Genomic DNA, 19870 nt, shown 5'->3' with positions numbered 1-19870 from the left:
TGCGAAGAGAGAGAGAGAGAAGCTTGGTGAATGGCAGTTTTGGGAGATCCAGTGCACTGTGGGGTCAGTCTAGCTGGCAGAGGGCTCTGAAGGACGAAAGGAAATCCTGGCATCCTGATGTGCTGGCACTGGGTAACTAGTTCACAGTTTCAGCCCACACCTGCCATGGTGAAAGCTGCTTTGCAATGATGTGGCCGAGGTGTGCTGACTGACCTGGGTGGCCGAGCATGGGAGGAAGAAAGCAGGGAGGTGTGGCTGCTGATTCTGGTTTTAGCCAAGATGGTGCAAATGAGCTTGGAGAATTCAGACGATGCCAGCTCTTGCAGTCCTAACTGATTTGCTCCAGAAAGCTTTGTACTGTTGCTACTCTGTATTTTTGCAGCTCCTATTTTGTAGACTCTCTCAACATTAGTATATATTGACAAGAAATAGGTCTGAAACAGAAAAAATGGCTGCTCCCTGAGACTTCTCTGCATGACAGTAAATAGAACAAGCTAACATATCAACAAGGGATACAGTTAGCTTGATAGGGAGCCGGTAAATGAAGCAAGCTCTAGGTATCCACAGCAGAATGCCTTACACAGAGAAGTCACTCTCCATACTAATGAGGCCAAGCTTTAGTCCCAGTGCACAAAATATGCCCATGGAACAATAAGGTGTTACATCCTGAGAAAATTACAATTTAGAATATTTTGGTGAGAATTATAAACACAGGATACACAAAATCAGGTTGTTTTCCAGGCATAAAACTGTACATTAATGACAAAAGAGTTTGCAGAGTATTGATAAGTGGGACCAAACTCTGAAACAATGGCTGAGGTTAGAGATTCTCTTGAATTCAGTAGCATTCAATGCCACACAGGGGATACAGAATTACTGAATGAGAATTCAAGTGGAAAAGAGAATTTTGTTCATTAGGAAAGAAACAGAAAACTTATAGTTTCTCAATCATCTTATTTATAACATATTTTATATAATATTTTATTTAAAGCTTTTATAAGCAAGGGAAGCCATTTGGTTTGTTCTGTACCTGGACTGAATGCATGGAGGCATGAGCTGCTTGTGACGTATCCCCTTCCGCCAGCCCCAGAGAGTGGGCCAGGGGCGTCTAGGCTCACCCCTGCAGCAGCACTTACTATGTCATGAAATGGTGACTCGCTTATCTTCACCCTTACAGGACTCTGACCTCCTAGGGGAGGGACCATGCCCTCTGCACTTTTCTGTGACTTTTGACAGAGAAGTACCTGGCATATAGCAGTTGTTCAAGAGTATTGGCAGGATGGATGAATGATAGTAATTAGAACAGGTAGGCTTCAGTGAAGAGCCTACCCCGCATGTGCTGTATATTCTGGAATACTAGGACTTGTACAAGTATGCTCACAGAGCATAGGTAAGCCCTTTTTGTGCCACAAAGTGGGCTGGATAAAGCAGTGAAAGCAGGAACAGAGGACGCAAGAAGAAATTGGAAGGGATAGTTAATGAGCTTGTTCAGAATCTGCCAGTGCCTTAATAGGATTCTGATTCCAGGCAGACTAATGGGCAAATGAACTTACTTCAGATTTTAAACTTGGCTGCCGGATAGAATTTCAGAGGTCACTCGACTGTGGAAGCTTATTTTAATTTTTACAAGTTGAGTCTATCAATTAGTATCTTGGATCAGAGGTCTCTCTAAGCACTGGGATTGCTCACTTTGCTGACTCAAATAAGGAACTCCTATGACATATGTGGGCTAAATTGTCATCTCCCGCCTCTCTGCAGGCAGGTACCATGTTAGGTACTTTATCAGTAGTGCATTTGGGTGCTTAGTAGGTAATGTGTTAAACACAGAGTAAATGAAAATGCCTTTGGCTTCTGAGATTCAGTCATTTATTTATTTATTGTTTAAAGCTATCACTAACAAAAAGGGATTTAAAGTGACAGTGGTTAAGAAGATAAATTTGTTAGTTAATTGTATAGCTTCCTTCCCCTTTTTTATCTAATGAAATGCTTTATTAAATTCCCAGGAGCTACAGTTGTTCATGTGCAGAAGGTTTGTGGAGAGCTTTGGAAGATCTCTGACTGGGGTGTAACCTCAGTGTTACTGCTACACAAACTAAACGCTGTAAAAGCAACACGTGGACTTCCAAGGGTAAAGGGTTAAGTATTAGCTAAATTTAAGGGCCCACTCTCTCTCTCCAGTGAAGAAATTTTATTTTTTATCTCCACAGTGATTTGCATTTAGTATTTTATCCTAACTTCAATTGTTTTTCACTTGCATTTTAGATGACTCCCCTGTACCTCAATGTATATTTCTATTTAGTTTTGCTTTTCGTTGGGGTAAATGAAAAAACTGGCTTCACTGGATAACTCAGCATTCTGCCCCCATGCTCCATACTTTCACGACTCAGTCTCTTCTCCTGATCTGGTGCGTTTTTCCTCTCTCCTCCCACTGGAATCCTGATCCTCCATCAGATGCCACTACTTACGAATTCTTCTCTGATGTACTGTCTAAATGTGATCTCCTCCTCCTCTAAGCCTATATTGCTTATATATTGCTGCATTAAAAAATTACCCCCACACTTAGTGACTTAAAGCAACAGTAAATATTATTTTGCACAGTTTCAGGAGGTCAGGAATTTGGAGGCCACGTAGCTGGAGGGCTCTTGCTCAGAGCATCTCATAAAGTCATAATCAAGATGCCACCCAGGGCCATAGTCACCTGGGGATGTGACTTGTGCTGGAGGATCTGCTTCAGAGACGACGGGCTTAGGTGGCGGCCTGCTCAGTGCTGGCCCACTCAGTGGCTTGCCATGTGTCTTTCCATATGACTGCTTGAGTGTCCTCACAACATGACTGTTTGCTTCCCTCTGAGCATGTGACCTAAGAGAGCACACAGGCAGAAGCTGCCGTGTCTTTCCAAGTAGGCCCCAGAAATCACACATTGTCATTGTGCATCTCTCCTGTTGAGTATGTGGGTCAGTCCATTGACATGAAGGGATCTACTGTGGGGCACAGGCGCCAGGAGGTGGGGACCACTGGGCAGCATCTTGGAGGCTGCTATCAAGAGCCGCCAGTACTTCCTACATCTCTACCCACTCAGAGTATTTCTGCCCTGTGCTGCAATTATGCGTGTCCCTGTCCTACGCAGCTTGTTAGATGTTTATTTCCTTTAGGGTCTAGATTTGTTTCCTTATCTTTACATATCTTGAAATTTCTGGGACATTGCATCTCAGTTGAGAAATTGGAACCACAGCCTCTCTTCTAATAAGTACAAATGAAGATGTGCATGTGGGAAAGAAGCAGACAGACAGAGACAAATAGATTTTGGCAGAGGAAAGTGTGTGAAGGAGGCAAATGAGGGTGTGAGGGAGACCGGAGAGAGGGAGGGAGTGGGGGAGAGATGACACACAAGTAAGATAGCGAGCAGATCAAACACATGTTAGCAGATCAACATGAAAATGTTATTGTGTAGGTATTGGAGAACTAATTTTTACAAGAGTTTAAATGTTTGGAACACTATGTAATAATATTCTACTTCGGTAATGGATGGGAATGGCCTGCATATTGTTGACTAAGACTATGCCCAATGTTCTGTGAATAGAGGGTCTTTGGACTACTTTAATACAAGTCAGGGAGTCATACTGCTTACAGATAACTCTTCAGTAATGTCAAGTGTAACATTTGTAATTCCCTTTATGTATGATTGAGAACTTTATTTAACCTTTGATTAACTGCTCTGTAACCTGGCTTATTAGGGTAAAATCATTTTCTAGATTGATCAGTTAACATTTATATATAATTTGAGCAAAGGGCACAGAAGAATGTCAGGAGGAGCAAAGACCCTGGCAGACAAGCCCTGGCAGGTTCTCCACAGGAATGTCACTTGGTGTCGTCACTTCTAGCCCTGGAACCAGCAGCACACCATAGTCCAGGGCCTAAATTACTAAAATGACCTCTAAATTGTTCTCATGACTTCTGGCTTCTTTCCCTGCAAACTTTCCTTAGGATTAAGCTTTCTAAAAACCATTCCCTTCCCATGCTTAGGAGCCCTAAGTGAATCCCATCACCTCAAAGCCACACACTGTTTGTCTCTTAGAGTGTCCCCTCCTACCATCCCTGACCAGAATCTTCTCTGCCCTCAACCTTTTTCTAGGTCTTCTATCTTTTTCTGTTACATTCTCTCAACCCACCGAGATGGTAGCTTTTCTGTTCTAAGAATTCTTGTCCACGTCTGTGTCCTGCCTCTGCCCAGAGACCACATTCCCTCCAGGGACCTGCTGCCAATTCCCCCATTCCTTCAAACACAGCCCAGTTCCCTGGCGGAGCCATCCTGGCCCACACCTTCCTCCTCTCCTAACTTCTGTGGCACCAGAGTTTGGGGACTGCATGTACTTCCTAGTAATATTCATCCCGCATGCCCATGTGTCCCCAGACTGTGTGCATGATCATGTGTTCTCCCTACTTATGCCAGTAAAACTACAAGGTGTTTGTTCATTCACTCAGGGCTGCATTCCACATTAGCCAAAGTAGATGCTCCATAAGTAGCTGAGTGAACACGTGTGTGAATGAGAGCAGAGAAATTATAATAAAAACATTCTGTTCATTAATCCACAGGTACAATCAGTAACTATTGATTACATAACTATCCTGTGCTCAGTGCCGTACTTGGTGAGATGTGGGTCATGAAAGGGCAAAACCATAAATGTGTACTAGTGTCTGCACATGAAAGAGAACCCCTTCTATTCCTACCCCTAATAGGGATGGGAAAGGGCGCTTTTGCCAGCCCAGGGGATGTATACCAGGGACCTTAGCAGCTCTCTGGGTCACTGTAGCCACAGTTCACACACTCACTGCTTTGGTTTTTAAGTTTCCTTTTAGTTCTTCTCTGGGGTAATTGCTAAGCTTTCTTCTTAACCTTGTTATATATGTAGGAACATTTGATAAATGTTCTAATATTTTCTCCAGTGTTTCCAGATTAGGGGTCTGTAAAGGCTTAGTCAGCCGCATTGCTACAATTAGAATGGAGATATTTTTCACAGAACTTATCTATGGAAGGAGAAGTCAAAGTCTAGCAGCTCCACAGTATCATGCAGTGTATATGGGGTGTGTGTGTGTGTGTGTGTGTGTGTGTGTGTGTGTGTGTGTGTGTGTGTGTGTGTGTGTGTGTGTGTGTGTGTGTGTGTGTGTGTGTGTGTGTGTGTGTGTGTGTGTGTGTGTGTGTGCACGCATCCTATGTTAGAAAGTGGAAAGCATTTTATTTATCATCTTCAAGGGGAAAATTGTTAGAAGGAAAGAGGTCAGAAGTTCAGAACACAGTCAATGCCTAATTGAAAAAGGCCCTGCTAAAAAAATGGCGGCCTTGAAAGGACCTCAGTCGGTCCAGAAATAGGAAATGGAGGCACATAAAAACATTTAGGGACTCTCCTGCTCAGATTAAATTGGCTGCTGTGCATGCAGATCCATGACATTAAAACACCAAGTTTTTCCCCCCCCATTTTGTTAGATGTCACTTTGAAATAAGTGGGTAAACTGAATTTTAAGGATCTGTTCATTGTTAAGAAAGTATCTTCTAATATCAGTTTTTCTGGGGGAAGGGTTTGAGTCAGGGAAAGCTTCTAGAAAGAGGTTATATCTGAGCTTGGGTTTAAAGAGCTGGTTGGTAAATATGTTAAGAAGTCTAAAATTAGGAAAATCAGTGTCCTCCATAGTTAATGGAGTGTTTCTAATTTTTAAGATACAGCGAACATGGGTAAACCTGAGCTCAGTGCTTACCCGGGCAGGTCTTTACACAGAGCGTGCTCTAAACAACACACTGGGATCACAAAACATGTCCGAAAGCACAGGTCGCCTGTCCGTCCTGCAAGGTACTAGAAGAAATGTCTGTCTTTGTCTGTGCAGGAGCCCTGTCCTGGTTTTCCAGTGCCACTACCGCCACGTGATATGCCTAGACTGCTTCTACTTATACTGTGTGACAAGACTTAATGACCGGCAGTTCATCCATGACCTGCAGCTTGGCTACTCCCTGCCCTGTGTGGGTAAGTAGAGCACTTTTCCCACCATTTTTAATGCTTATTAAGAAAGAAGAACAACTGTTGATGTAAAACTATCCTAGGTATACTCAATCCTTAGCTGATGGGTTGAAAATTCAAAATCTATTTGATCACACTGCTGGTCAAGAAATAGTAATAGGTAGATTATAAGAAAATACAAAACACTAAGGTATGAAGGAAATGTGTTGAACTTGAAAATGCATAACATGCATAAAGGCACTGAAAATAAATGTAAAAATAGTATTTGGCCAAAGTACACAAGTATGTTTATGGATTCGCTCTGCAAGGTATGGATTGAATACCCTGGATATAGAGCAGAAGTATTCAAATTTTTAAATGATACACCCCTATCATTAAAAATTTTGAGCACATATACCTGGATATGAAAGAACATATATTAAAAAAGAAAAACAAAAGAATGAGATAAAACTGAAATAATATTTTAAGTAATTTTTTATCTTTCAACATGACAAAACATTCTTTACTTGCACCATATTATTATTACATTTTTTAATTGAGGTGAAACTCACATAACATGCAATTTATTATTCATCTTAAAGTGTACAATTCAGTAGCATTTTGTACATTCACAATGTAATGCAATGACCATCTACAGCTCTCTGGTTTCAAAACCTTTTTACCACCCCAGAAAAATACCCCATATCCATTCAGTAACCACTCCCATCCCCCCTGGCCTCCATCCCTGGTGCCCACTGTGGTCTACCTCTATGGATTTGCCAGGTCAGGATCTGGATACTTCATATAGAGGAATTATATGGCATGTGACCTTTTGTGTCTGCCTTCTTTCACTTACCATAATGTTTTTGAAGTTTATCCAAGTTGTGGCATCTTTACTCTTCTTTATGTCTGAATAATATCCATTATATCGATACCACCTCCATTTGTTTATCAGTTCATTTGTTGATGGGCATTTGCGTTTTCATCTTTCAGCTAGTATGAATAATGCTGCCGTAAACATTTGTGCACTGTTTCTGTGTGGATATATGTTTTCATTTCTCTTGGATGTATGCCTAGGAATGCAATTACTGGGTCATATGGTAATTCTATGTTTAACCTTTTGAGGTACTACCAAACTATTTTCCAAAGCTCTACACCATTTTGCATTCCCACTAGCAAGTTATAAAGGTTCCTGTTTCTCTATAACCTCACAAACACTTGCCTGTTTTGCTTTGTTTAATAGGCATACTATTGAGTTTGAAGTGGTTTCTCATTGCGTTTTTGATTTTCATTTCCTAATGACCAGTGATGTTAAATATTTTCTCATATGCTTATTTGCCTTGTGTCGCAACCCTTCAGGGACCGAAGCAACACGCCCAAGGTCTTGATTCTTCTCTAGGCTTTATTGTCTAATCTCTCCCGGCGGTTACAGCAGTTGTCGGGAAGCTCCTCTCCCTCCCGGCGGGCTCCCTTATATTCAGTCACCCAACCAATCCGGGACAGTATCATGCGTGACCTTTAAGCGGATAGGTGTCACGTGCCACTCTAAGCGGGCAGCATGAGCTGTGCACGGGTACGGAAGTCTGCTGGGCCAATCCCCAACAGGGAAGAGGGGAAAGGGTGGTGAGCAGGAAATGGGCGCCATCTTCTCCAGCTGGTGACGAGGCTAAAATACCAGGTCTTAGAACTACCACTGGGCAAGGGAGCTGCGGTGGATCAGCCCCGGGACCGAGCCCTGGCCAGGGGCCCGGCCCTCACAGCTTTGTGCACATCTATTTGGAGAAATGTCTATTCAAGCCTTTGCCCATTTTTTAATTGAGTTGTTTTGTCTTACAGTTATTTAGTTATCAAAGTTCTTTATGTATTTTGGATACTAGACCTTTATTAGATACATGATTTGCAAATATTTCACCTATTCCCTAGGTTGTATTTTCATTTTCTTGATAATGTCTTTTGATACACAAAAGTTTATACTTCAGAGGGAGTCTAATTTATCTGTTGTTTCTTTTGTGGCTTGTTCTTTTGATATCAAATGTAAAAATACTTTGCCAAACTTGAGGTCATGAAGATTTACCCCCGTGTTTTCTTTAATAACATAACTCTTATATTTAGGTCATTGATACATTTTGAATTAATTTTATACATGGACTGAGTCAAGGGTCAATACCTCATTATAGATATATTTTTAATGACTGCAGTGTGAGTCAGTGCATTTCACTAACTAACAACTGTGGTTTGAAATTATGAGATACTTGACTCAATGGTCAAGTTTCAAGTTCAGTTTATTTCAATACCTAGTTTTAATGTTGATCAAGGATGAAAAATATACCTCAGAATTACTTCACAGATCCAAATGGAAGAAACTAATTGCACTGACTTTGTAAATTCCAATAATGTATTTGCCAATAATGCAGTTTCTTAATTATGCATCAATATATTAAGAAAAAGCCACCAAAAGGTATATAGTGCCTTTACATTTTTAACCAAAGGATTCAAAAGTGACTTATTTATTTGTAAATTCTAAGATTCCACTTTTACTGTTTTTAATGTGATAATTTTATATTCATTAACTCTCTTCTTTAACAAAACCATATAATGGGGAAATATTTCTAACCATTTTCCAATTTTATCTTCATAAAGTTCTTCTAAAACTCAGTTTCTAAATTTTAAAATTTTAAACCTTTTTTAATTATAGGAAATTTCAAACATACGAGGTAAAAAAAATAGAACCATGACCCCCCACCTTGTACTTATTAGCCAGGATTTCTACTATAACAAAATATCCTAGGCTTTTCTTATACCTTTTGTCCAATGACTTTGAATCAACCATTTTTTTTAGGAACTCTGGTTCCTCTTAATGGGAAATGGTGTTTAGGAGTCACAATCTTGGTGCTTGTGTGCTCATTGGTACTAGGTTGGTCACTGTTTCTAGACCTAGGTGAAAGAGCTAGGAAACATGCTTTTTAAATAAAAGGTATAAACTACAATATTACTTACATTGACATTTCCAATTTAAATTCAGGATTATGGAATTTTTACTTAAAGTCACTAATGTTGTAACTATTGTTGCTTCTTCCCTTTACAAAAATCCTATTACTAAGTGATACCATTGTAATTATTCATTTGTCTTAAGTTACAATACACACACAATAGTATCTGTATTAGAATATCAACACCATCACCAAAGTGTGATTCCTGAAAACCCTGTTGAAAGTTCTGTAGTTTGTTTTATCACTAGGGTATATCCTGATGCAATCATGTCTGCTTACTCTATACTTATATTACATATTTTATTTTTCTTGAATTGCCTTTTAAATTCATTTTGTTTTGTAATTATGTAAAATATTAACATGATTCTACAGTCAAAGCTATAAAACAAGTTACATTCAAAGAAATATAGCTTTTATACCCATTTACTTCAGTGTTCCTTTTCTCCCCCTTAGGCACAACTTTATTTGAAAGATTTCCCATTTTAACAATGTGAACACATTACTAATGATGTAGATATTGATACAGATTTTATCATCCCCTTCTTGAGTAAAAAGTAGAATACTGTGCATGTGTTTCTCCACTTTGCTTTTTTGCACTCTTATATTATCTATTATGTTTTGGAGGTCACTCCCTAGAAATATATGAATATTTTCTCCATTAAAAAAATAGCATCATTGAATTCCATGATGTGGATATACCTTACTTTTCCCTTATTGGTGAACACTAAGTTTTCACTTTTTAAATTCAAATATTGCTACAGCTAATAGACCTGTGTGCACACACATTTTCACAATTTTGTCAAATTATCACTGGGATTGAGTCCTTAAAGTGGGATTGCTAAATCAAAGGGGAAATGTGTGTTTATTTTATTAAATGCTTCAAATTCTCTTCCCAACAATTTTGACAGTTCTCACTCCCACCAGCGATGTATTAAAACAGCAATTTCTCGCCAGCAGAGGAGTTGAAAGACATTGGGATTTTTTTCTAGTTTTGTGTTTGAGAAATGCATTTCCATAGGGTGTTTTTTTTCCTTTATTTTGGATGAAGTTGAGAATATTCTCGTAAGTTTAAGATCCATTTGCATTTTGTTCTCATTTTAGAACCATCACCTTTTTCTCATGTGACTATATTAAATGTACTTTTTTCAAAAATATTTTCTGTATATCACACTACTAACCATCCGTATAGACATAGCAAATGTTAAGTTGGATCACTTAAATTTTTATAAAGGATATATGTAAATTAGCGTTACTTTTTGCTAGTTCTTTGCCGCAAGATAACTAACAGCCTCTGTGTGGAAAGAGGTCAAGCTCTCTCTCATTGAAATGCATCATATAGATTCTGCTATAGTTTAATTGTCTATTTAATTTTTTTTACATTAACTATGTCAGTGATATCCTTAGCATTTTATGCATTCCTAGGTTTGACCTCTTTGTTTTAATAGTGAGTGAGGCAGGAAATGAATGAATTTTAAATATGCTACTTTGTATTTTTTTCCTTTGGAATCCTTTAAAATATTTTTGGAACTGTACCTCCCTCATTACTGGTTATTTAAACATAATCCTCCCTAAAACCTTGTTTTTATTTTTTAAAATGCCACTTACTATGGAGATGTTATTTTCTCTGACACTTCTTTCCTTTAACATTTAACAATAAAAAGTGGAAAGCTTCATATTTGATTTCATATTGAAAGAGAATGTAGCAAAAATACCCAGGCTAAGACACATTAAAAAGAACGGGTAGCAAACTTTCCACCCTGCGTAATTCATTCCCATACACACTCGTTTCTTCATGTCTTCATCAGTGTGTTAATATGTATCTCCAAAAGTTCTTACTCAAAATAATATGTAGTTCAACTTGTCACAATATTGCTTGTCATCTATTACTTCAGCCATTTTTTCACTGTGACTCAAATTATGTTTCCCCATATTACAAAAAATGAGGTTTACAAATATAATTAGAGACTTTTTTTCTCTCACAGAAAGTGAACTAGATTGTCTTGAATCTTTGCTCAACAGAAACACTTTTCATTTATTACTTGCCCAGTTTTCACATATCTTGCTGAGTGTACTGTCTTCACAACCTCCTTACTGTATATCCCAGGCCTATACACAGTCCAGGTGGGGGTTGCCACTAGGGTAACGGTCCCTCACATTGTCACTGCTGCTGTTCTCACTGTTTGCTGTGAGAACTTTATTAATACTATATTTAGTGGTTTCTTTGCAGGAATCTTAAGTCACTTATATGTTTTCACAGAGTTCATTAAAATGAGCTAATTTGCCCAAAATTCTTTTAGTCAAGCACAGGTTGTCTTCTATGAAAGGAAACTGGTAAGAGGAGGCATCTGGGCTGTAGGACTCCCAGTTTTCCCCTCAGGGTGCTCCCATTGCAATTCATGACACATGATCATCCGACAGGCAGACCAGAGCATGAGAAGTACCAGGATCAGCCTGCACATTAAGTCTTAGAGAAGCTAAATTTTTCCATATTTTGAATAATACCTGTATAAGCCCTAATATTACCAACCATAAACTAACAAATCATTTTGCACATATCCTGGGCTGTACACAGAGCATCAGAGAAGCCAAGTTCAAATCCTGGCTCTGAGGCTTTGTAATGTAGAGCAAGTTACTTAACCTTGGTGTACCTCAGTTTCCTTTAAGGTACTATGGGGATAATACAATAGCACATATTTTATAAGCTGTTATGTAAATAAATTAAAATAATGTTATGTAGATTAAATACTGAAACAGTAAGCCCACAATAAGTATTGGCTTTTGCTATTTTGGTTGTTGTATAAGCACGTATTTCCATAAGCTGTATATAATGTATTTTTGCACATATGTGTATATTCACAAAGGAACATGTATTTAGCCATTCTTTAACTATAGGTAGGTGTTTCCTATAACTGAATACATAAATCAACCCATGATTAAACATTATTCAGCTAGCCACTTACCTGGCCATCTTTTCCCCTGGGTTTATTTGACTTTGCCTTAATTCAGGGAGCATAGAGTAAGACACATAAAGTACTAATAAAACAAACAGAAAGCAAAGCTTTCCAAACTATAAACAGAAACAGTAGACTATCAGGAACAAGAACTGATTAAACCCACATTATTTCCATGGCACAGTCTTTTCCCATGGTGGGGTTAAATTAAAAGGTTATATCAATGTCTATGAATCTTATAAATAAAACTTAGTAATACATATGAAAAGCAAAAACAATGGTGAATTCCATAAAGAAACTAAGAATGTATTGGAAGTTCAGCCATTTGTGGGCTGTATTACTCCAGCAAGGTGCAAAATTCATTCAGACCCACGTAGCAAAGTGGGTGTTGGCTGGTCCCGGTGCTGCTCAGCATTCCCTATGTGGCTCTTGCTTGGCCTCAACAGCTCTGTGTAAAATGACTGGACCTTAAGAGTCAGGCCCGGGTGTTATCTTTGGTTTGTAAAAGCCTAAGAGTGGACCTTGTTGATTTCTCTGAAGAAATCCCCATTTACCTTCCCACTGTGCCATTTTATAGCACCTAGCCAAATGGTTTTAGATCCCTGTGGTGACTACTGTTTTGGATTGCAACTCTTCCAAGAAAATTAAAGCAAGATTTATTATGTAATCAGGGCATTTTATTCCTAAAGCCTCCACTTCCTTTAAACAACAAAGTTCGTATCTCACCCTGAGAGACAGTTACTCTGGTGCTGGAATCCATGGCTTAAATCCACTCCTTGGCTTTTCTGACCTCAGGGATTTACAAGAAGCTGTCAATGGAACAGATTCACTGGTAAAAGAGTATCTGAATTTGCTTGATGGTTGTATTCCTGTTTGGCGTAGGCCAGAGGGCTTTTGATGCTCACAAACTAGAATGAATTGTCCTGCTAGGCTGGCAAGTGTATATTCAAATCTGAAGTGAAGTAGGCATCTGTCTGTGCCCTGAGATTGCTCTTCCGTACTTTGTGGTCAGTGTAGCTATTAACTCTCAACCTTCCCCCAGTCTATATAAAACAGCCATTGTCTCAAAAATCATTTTTTAATATTTCCAGAACCTGACAAATAAACCATTCTCTAGTATTTGAATAGGGACATTATGAGAGAGAAAAAAAACTGAAATCAGTTTTCTGGGACTATTAACTGTATATCAAAAAATAGAGGCTGTGTAAGTAGATTTAGCAAACTATTTTTCAAACTGCACCAGCCCCACAGAAGCCACATAGAGCTATGTAAAGCATTTATTTCTATTGCTAAGTAGCCCACATACCGAATGTCTTGCTAAGTGTCCATATAAAGTCACCATTTCTGTATAAATGTCTAATACCTCTTACCACCAAAACATATGGAATAAGATGGTCTTTTTTCCCTAGTCTAGTCTCCCAAGCTTCTTTTAAACTTTTTAAGCAAAACACCTTCAAAGCTCAATTTCAGGCATATACATTCCTCAAGGTATGGCTAGCCAACATGAACCGACCTTTTTCATTGGCTGGATCATGATGACAAACAGTTAAAACTGGTTTAAAACATGTTTCAACTACAAACCTTGCTTCCTTTGTGTGAGCTCATTTGAACAAAAATGTGTTGTGCTTGGTCAGAGTGGGATTCCCCCTCCCAGGAGTAGCAAATTAGTGATGATTAGCGCTGTTACTGATTGATTACTCCCGGCACATAAGGTGTCATCCCGAGTGTTACAGACATACGTCCATTTAATCCCCGTGAAGCTCTGTTGGCACGGATGCTGGCATCCTTCCCATTTCCTAGGTGAAGCATTTGAGGCTCAGAGAAGCCAATCAAACTGCATCTGGTATTACAGCTAGCAAGTAACAGAACTGGGGTTCAATAGCTGGGGCTCTAGACAATGCGCTCTCAATCACTAGATGAGTGGATAAGCCCAGAACAGCAGTTAAAGCACTGTGCCTCTGTGTATGCTAAAGTCCCTAGGTTTCAGAGGTTGAAGACCACCATGGGCTGAGCATCCTCAGCGACCGGAGACTATGGCATTATAAATACAGTCTGCCCATCTCTGTCTTGCCCATGAGTGATTTAATGTGCCAGCCAGCACAGGTTTTCAATAAGTGTTGATGGATTTGAGAATAAGATAGGTAAACACAGCTAAAATGGCCTATTTCCAGAGTCTCTGACAAACTCTCGTACAAAGCTATGGGCCTTAGGAAAAACTCCATAATCATTTTGAAATATTAGCTGTCTTTTTGCCAAAGCCACTATTATTAGCATTCATTCCATCTAGGAATTATTTTGAAATGCCAGAGCGCTCTCTGTCTCTGTTCTTTACTCTGAGGGCCATTTGTACAGCTTGGTGGAGCTTCATGAGCATAGGTTGATTTATTTCAGAGTGCAGCTCTAGAATCTATAGGATGGAGGCTATGTAAAAACATTTACTTCTAGTTCATTATGAGTGCAACAGATTTCCTGTGACCTCAGGTGTAGCTCCACCTCCCCTGGAACGTGCCATTGGTGCCCAAGACATCCTCTCCTCTACCTTCAATGCTTTGCTTTTTTTTTTTGGACTCTTTTCCCTAGCCACTTTTCATATAACTGAGAATGACATTTCCTTTCTATCTAATATGTCTGCTCACCAGCTTCATTCCATTAGGGTCCTTGGTGTCTTTGTGGGCAATATTAAGCATGAGGCAGATAGTTCTGATCATTTTGAGATAAAGAGATATTCTTGATGCCTAAAGAGTCAAGAAGAATGGTTTCTAAACACCTACATCAGAACCTTACCATAAAATCCAACATAAATGATTCTTTGGGCTTTTTTTTTTTTAATTTAATTTAATTTAATTTTTATTTTTAATTTTTTTTTGGAGAGGGCATCTCTCATATTTATTGATCAAATGGTTGTTAATAGTTAACAACAATAAAATTCTGATTCTTTGGGCTTTTGAACATTGATCTGCCAAATACACACAAATAAGCAAGTCAATATAATTCCTAAAAACTACACTGAAACAGGGAAGTACATTAAAAGATGGATCACCAAAGAAGATATGCAACTAATCAATACACATATTAAAAGTCCAAGAGAATTGGTTACTAAAGAGCTTCTCACTTAAAGCATAAAATATAATGGACACACATTCAAAGCAGTTAAATTAATATATTTCTGAAAAGCACTTGGACAATCCATAGAATGAGCTTTAAAATATTAACAAACTGCCTATAAGCTTGTCCCCATGCTCTCATTCTCTAAATGTCTTTCCATCTCTGAAATGTACAATCCATTCTCTTCCTAGCTCCTAGATCTTGAATAATTTTGATACACCATGAAAATGACAGCATCAGAAGTCAAGCAGCTGATAAGCTTGCAGTCCAAAGCTAATCTTTCTGCCTCAAAATTAATTGAAATCAAACCAAACTTCCTAATTTTCTGAGGTCAATGCTAAATTCCTTTATCTTTTATATTCTGAGGTGATTTTAGCAGTGTTGATAGTTTCCCTTTGATTTGGATGTATGAGGCAGTGTAAAATTAGGGTGGTAGTCTAACTTCTTTAACAAAAGCAACATGGGAATCACAGACTCAAGGTTTATTTAACTCGTGTGATGGTCCAAAGCGGGTTGGCTGTGGGGCCTGTGCCCACAGCATCGCTCAGGGACTCAGACTCAGACTTCTGCACCCAGAGGTTCTGCCCCTTGAGCTGCCTCAGAATGCCCATCACCCCTTTGTCCAGGCCACCTGGCAGAGGAGCATCATGCTGGGGAGTTTTTAGAGACCCATCCTGGAAGTGGAGCACATCGCCTTTTCCCAGTTCCTTATTCTAGAACCTGGTCACTGGCCCTACCTAACCACATGAGGGTGTGTGTGTGTGTGTGTGTGTGTGCGCACACACGCGCATGTGCATGGGTGCAAATAATGGGGGAAATATGGTCTGGCTGTGAGCCCAGGAGGAAAAGCAAACAGGTCTGCAAAGTGATCTCTAATGCTGGTGGGGAGGATGTGAAACGCAAATTTATTGACTGCCTTTCAGTGTTCCTCTCCCCGCCTGCTGCAGAGCAGCCCTCAATCAAGGAGCTTCATTATGAGGAGTTACTGGTACATGGATAAGGACCAGAAAAAGAGCTGTAGGGCAGAATTGATGGTGTTCGGGAGCTCATTCTAGCTAGATCGCCAGGCGCGGTCTGTATGGTCATCTGTTTGGCCTTGGAAATGCTGCCTTTATAGAATTCTGCTTCTGAGAGGACAGAAGACTTTCCCATTTGTTTGATGTGTGTGTGTTTTTAGTGTTTTACAAGTGAAGCCGTCCTATATGCCTCCTTGAAATGGTACCAGCAGAACTGCTTCTCTCTTTAAAAGGCACCCCATGTTCGAGAAAACTGTCCCTGATTCTTACTTTGCTCGAGTTTCTACTTTCCAAACTCTTTTATCTTCGCTCACATTTTATTAAGTGGTTAAAAATAAAATGACATTTTAGAAAACAGAAGTAAGGTGGGAATGTTTTGAATAGCTAGCAGAGAAGGCAAATATAGTTTCTTTCCACCCACTTCTGCTCCACAGTCGTAAGAAGAGCATTCTACCTTTGTTTTATAAGGGTAGGAGCAAACCATTTTTACATATAAACATGTTATTTATCCAAAGAGTTCTAGAAAGATGCCTGTAAATGCTTTAGTTAGCTACAAGAGTTGTTCAAAGCAATTGTCTTTAGGTTTTCTTCTTTTTATTAAAGTGTGTATCTAAATTCCTGTCTCCGGCCTCATTGGCCTTCAGCGTTTTCCTGGAGTCTACACTCAGCAGTATCATCGGAGAGGGTACTTTCCCAAGTCTGGAAGGGTGATGACCATAGTCAATAGAATATTAATTGACTTGTAAGTGTATCATTTTAAATGGCTTGATGTATTCTTAAATTTATTGTGAGACATGCATACATAACAATGCTTACCCACGTTTGTATTGTTACAGATTTGGGTAGTTATAGAGAAGCTCTGTAACCCCCACCCAAATCAAGAAAGGGGCATCCCCAGCATCCCATCCTGGAAGCCTTCCATGTGCCCTCTGATCACAGCCTCCTGCTGTTGCCTAGATGCAGCTATTACCTTGATGTTTGCGATACTCATTTCTGTTTTTTCCTCATAGTGTCACCACCTATGTATATGTGGGCCTTAATAATGTGGGTGTTTGCCTGCTTTTAACTTCCAACTTGATGCTTGAAAGATTTTTCCACATTTCCCTCACTGGAGGCACCTAAGTTGTTCCTCTAGTCAGAAAATTCTGAATACATTTGCAAAGTTTTCCAATACTGAGGATTTTCATTCTTATTTTTTGTTATGTATGTTTTGTTAATCACACTGCATAATGGCTCTGTTTATCTTCCTCATCTATGTTATCTCGGGTGTGAAAACAGTTCTTTATTATCTTTTGCATCAGATAAATATCAAGTTCACAATCAGCGGTATAAAAGCAAACTGTAATAGGGACCGTGAAGAGTTACTTGCACAAGATCAATTTTATTGCAGTTTTATAGTCTTAGATCTATATCATGAATTCTGAAAACGCATAGTTCACTATGTTTAATATTCTTCTTCATTTGTCAGTAATTCCATATACTACTCTCCACAGCTTTGCATTTCATTTTTGGCAGTTGCCCCTCCACTGTCTCAGGGTTTATATCAAAGCACTTCAATTGCTGAGAACTGTTCAGAAGGAAAGACCTCAGTTCGGTGGCTCAGGGAAGTCAGATATAGTGAGACAATAAACCAAGTCAAGAGAGCAAAGCAAGTTTTAATGCACTCTGCATAGAGTAACAGAGTGGGCCTGCCTAAGATAAGACAGGCCCAGATGCTTATTTTGAGGCTTCTTTTATGTGGTTTTGGCAGAGCAGAGAGGTCCTTGATTGACAGGTGTCAGTTCTCTAGGCTTGTTCTGATTGGTGACATGGGAGCAGGGGCTGTGCTGTTGACTGTGCTTCTGATGTTTCATATCTGGGGAGACCCTGGACATTTCCTGAGTTGCAGACCCTGTGGCTTCATCTGATTAACTTGCTGAGTCATTTCTGACTTTCTGGCTCTATCTGATCAACTCCCTGAGTCATCTTTGGGGGGCCCCTTCTCCTTTTCATCCTGCTCATTTCTGTCTTTCTGCCTAACAGAACCACCTATAAAGAAGCAGACTTACAGCTGCCAAAGAGGCTCTTGGCAACATAAAACATTAAAACTGCAGGGGCAGACCCTCTTTGTAATTTTTAGCATGTCTCAGGAAATAAGAAATGAGCTGTATTTTCGTGTGCTACAAATTTCTGGAGCTAGTCACAACTTTAATCCACAGAAATTAGGGCCATCTGTGACCTCTAGTTCAAAAAAATCTAAGTGTATTTGAGGCAGAAATTACTTCGGATTTCAAGTCTACATTTCCTGATTCATGCAGGTGGTGTTTTTAAACAATCGTTTTAGTTGCAAATTGTTACTCCTTCCACTATCTTCATCCACAGACTGTACTCAGGGTCTCTCAGGCTCTCCAGTGCTGTGTTTTCTCCATGCTACTTTTGCCTTAAAACATGCGTGCACAGGTACCTTCACACATGCACACACACACAGGGCAACTGTGATAAAACTTAATTCTTCTTTACTACGTGATGTCTTATATTATTGAAACTTCATGCACAGAAATTGCTGTGAGCTGGTGACCTCCAACTGTCTTTGAAATAATTAATAATGTGCTTAGAGGGGTTGATTTACATATTCATGAGAGTTTATATCATTTGTTTCCTAAGCAGGACAGTGAAAACCATTTAGTGTTTTAAATGCATACCAATTCAGCAAGAGGAAGAGTGGTTGAATATTCTAATATCAAGATGGAAATAAATATATACTATCTGAACCAAACAATTATATTACATATTTCCATAAAATCTTAATGCCTTCCAGGTCATCGTATATGGTCTATGACTGACTTCACTTAGGAGCTTGGAAAATTAATAGTTCTTATATTTTCTGCTTTTCAAGTCTTTACTAGAAATTGTCTTTCTTAGAATTATATGTTTATAGAGAGAAATATTGTATGAAATGCAGTAGAAATACTGAAAGGAGCAGGCAGTGAGAATAGGGTTCAAGGCGGTGGTCTTATTTTGTCTGAGGTCACTTGGGAGCCCTGCCCCCCCTCCTCCTCCACCTCCCAGCCAGCACCAGACCTTCCTGTGGTTCATGTGTAAAAGTCCTTCCATAATTTGCCACTGCATTGGTTTGCTCCAGCTGCCGTCACAAAATACCAAAGACAAGGTAGCTAAAATAGGAGAAACCGATTTCCTCGCAGTTCCGGAGGCTGGAGGTCCAAGACCCGGGCTCCGGCAGGGCTGGTTTCCCCTGAGGATGCTCTCCCTGCCTTGCAGACGGCCACCCCCGGGCTGCTGTCCGCCTGGTCACCTCACTGTGAGCTTCCAGGGGTCTGGGTGTTTTCCACTCTCTTCTTACAAGAACACCAGTCAGATTGGACTGGAGTCCACCCTAGTGGCTTCGTTTTAACTGAGTTTCCTGTTTAAGGCCCATTTCCAATCATGGTCACATCCCAGAGTACTGACGGTTGACGCTTCAACATGAAGTCTTGAGAGACACAACTTAGTCCATAACAACCACCTTCTAAATTCTAAAATATTTTCCAAATACTGGGCACCCCCAAATTCAGAGGTCTACTGTGGTACACTGGGACACTCCACAGCAGTTCAACGGCACAGTGTTCCAGAAGATGTGGCATGTCCCCTGTCCCTTCCTACCCCTGCAGTGCCTACTCAGCAAGGGCTGGTTTCCCACCTGTCAGCACTAGTGTGCTAAGGAATACAGGGGCCTTTGTGCCAATTATCCAGTTTTAAGATCTGGAGGATTTTCAGTTCAGAGCAGGTCCTCTGAACTTTTCCATTCTTTGTAAAAGTAGAAATGCCATCTTCTTTTTCGAGGT

The 19870-nt window shown here is 39.6% G+C and overlaps 1 protein-coding gene across 5 annotated transcripts in view; it reads left to right on the top strand.

The window, feature by feature from the left end:
- PRKN (parkin RBR E3 ubiquitin protein ligase) overlaps positions 1-19870 on the top strand; it is a 1215897-nt gene that overhangs the window by 833457 nt on the left and 362570 nt on the right. For all 5 annotated transcript variants that reach the window (XM_073219865.1, XM_073219867.1, XM_073219864.1 and 2 more), the window contains exon 7: positions 5878-6014. In XM_073219865.1, coding sequence (XP_073075966.1) covers positions 5878-6014 — 137 coding nt within the window. The remainder of the gene's footprint in view (positions 1-5877; positions 6015-19870) is intronic.

Source organism: Manis javanica, chromosome 13 (genome assembly GCF_040802235.1).
Source record: "Manis javanica isolate MJ-LG chromosome 13, MJ_LKY, whole genome shotgun sequence".
In the NCBI taxonomy this organism is placed as follows: domain Eukaryota; kingdom Metazoa; phylum Chordata; class Mammalia; order Pholidota; family Manidae; genus Manis; species Manis javanica.
Note: the sequence above shows the minus strand (reverse complement) of the source record. Positions and strands in the feature narration are given on the sequence as shown.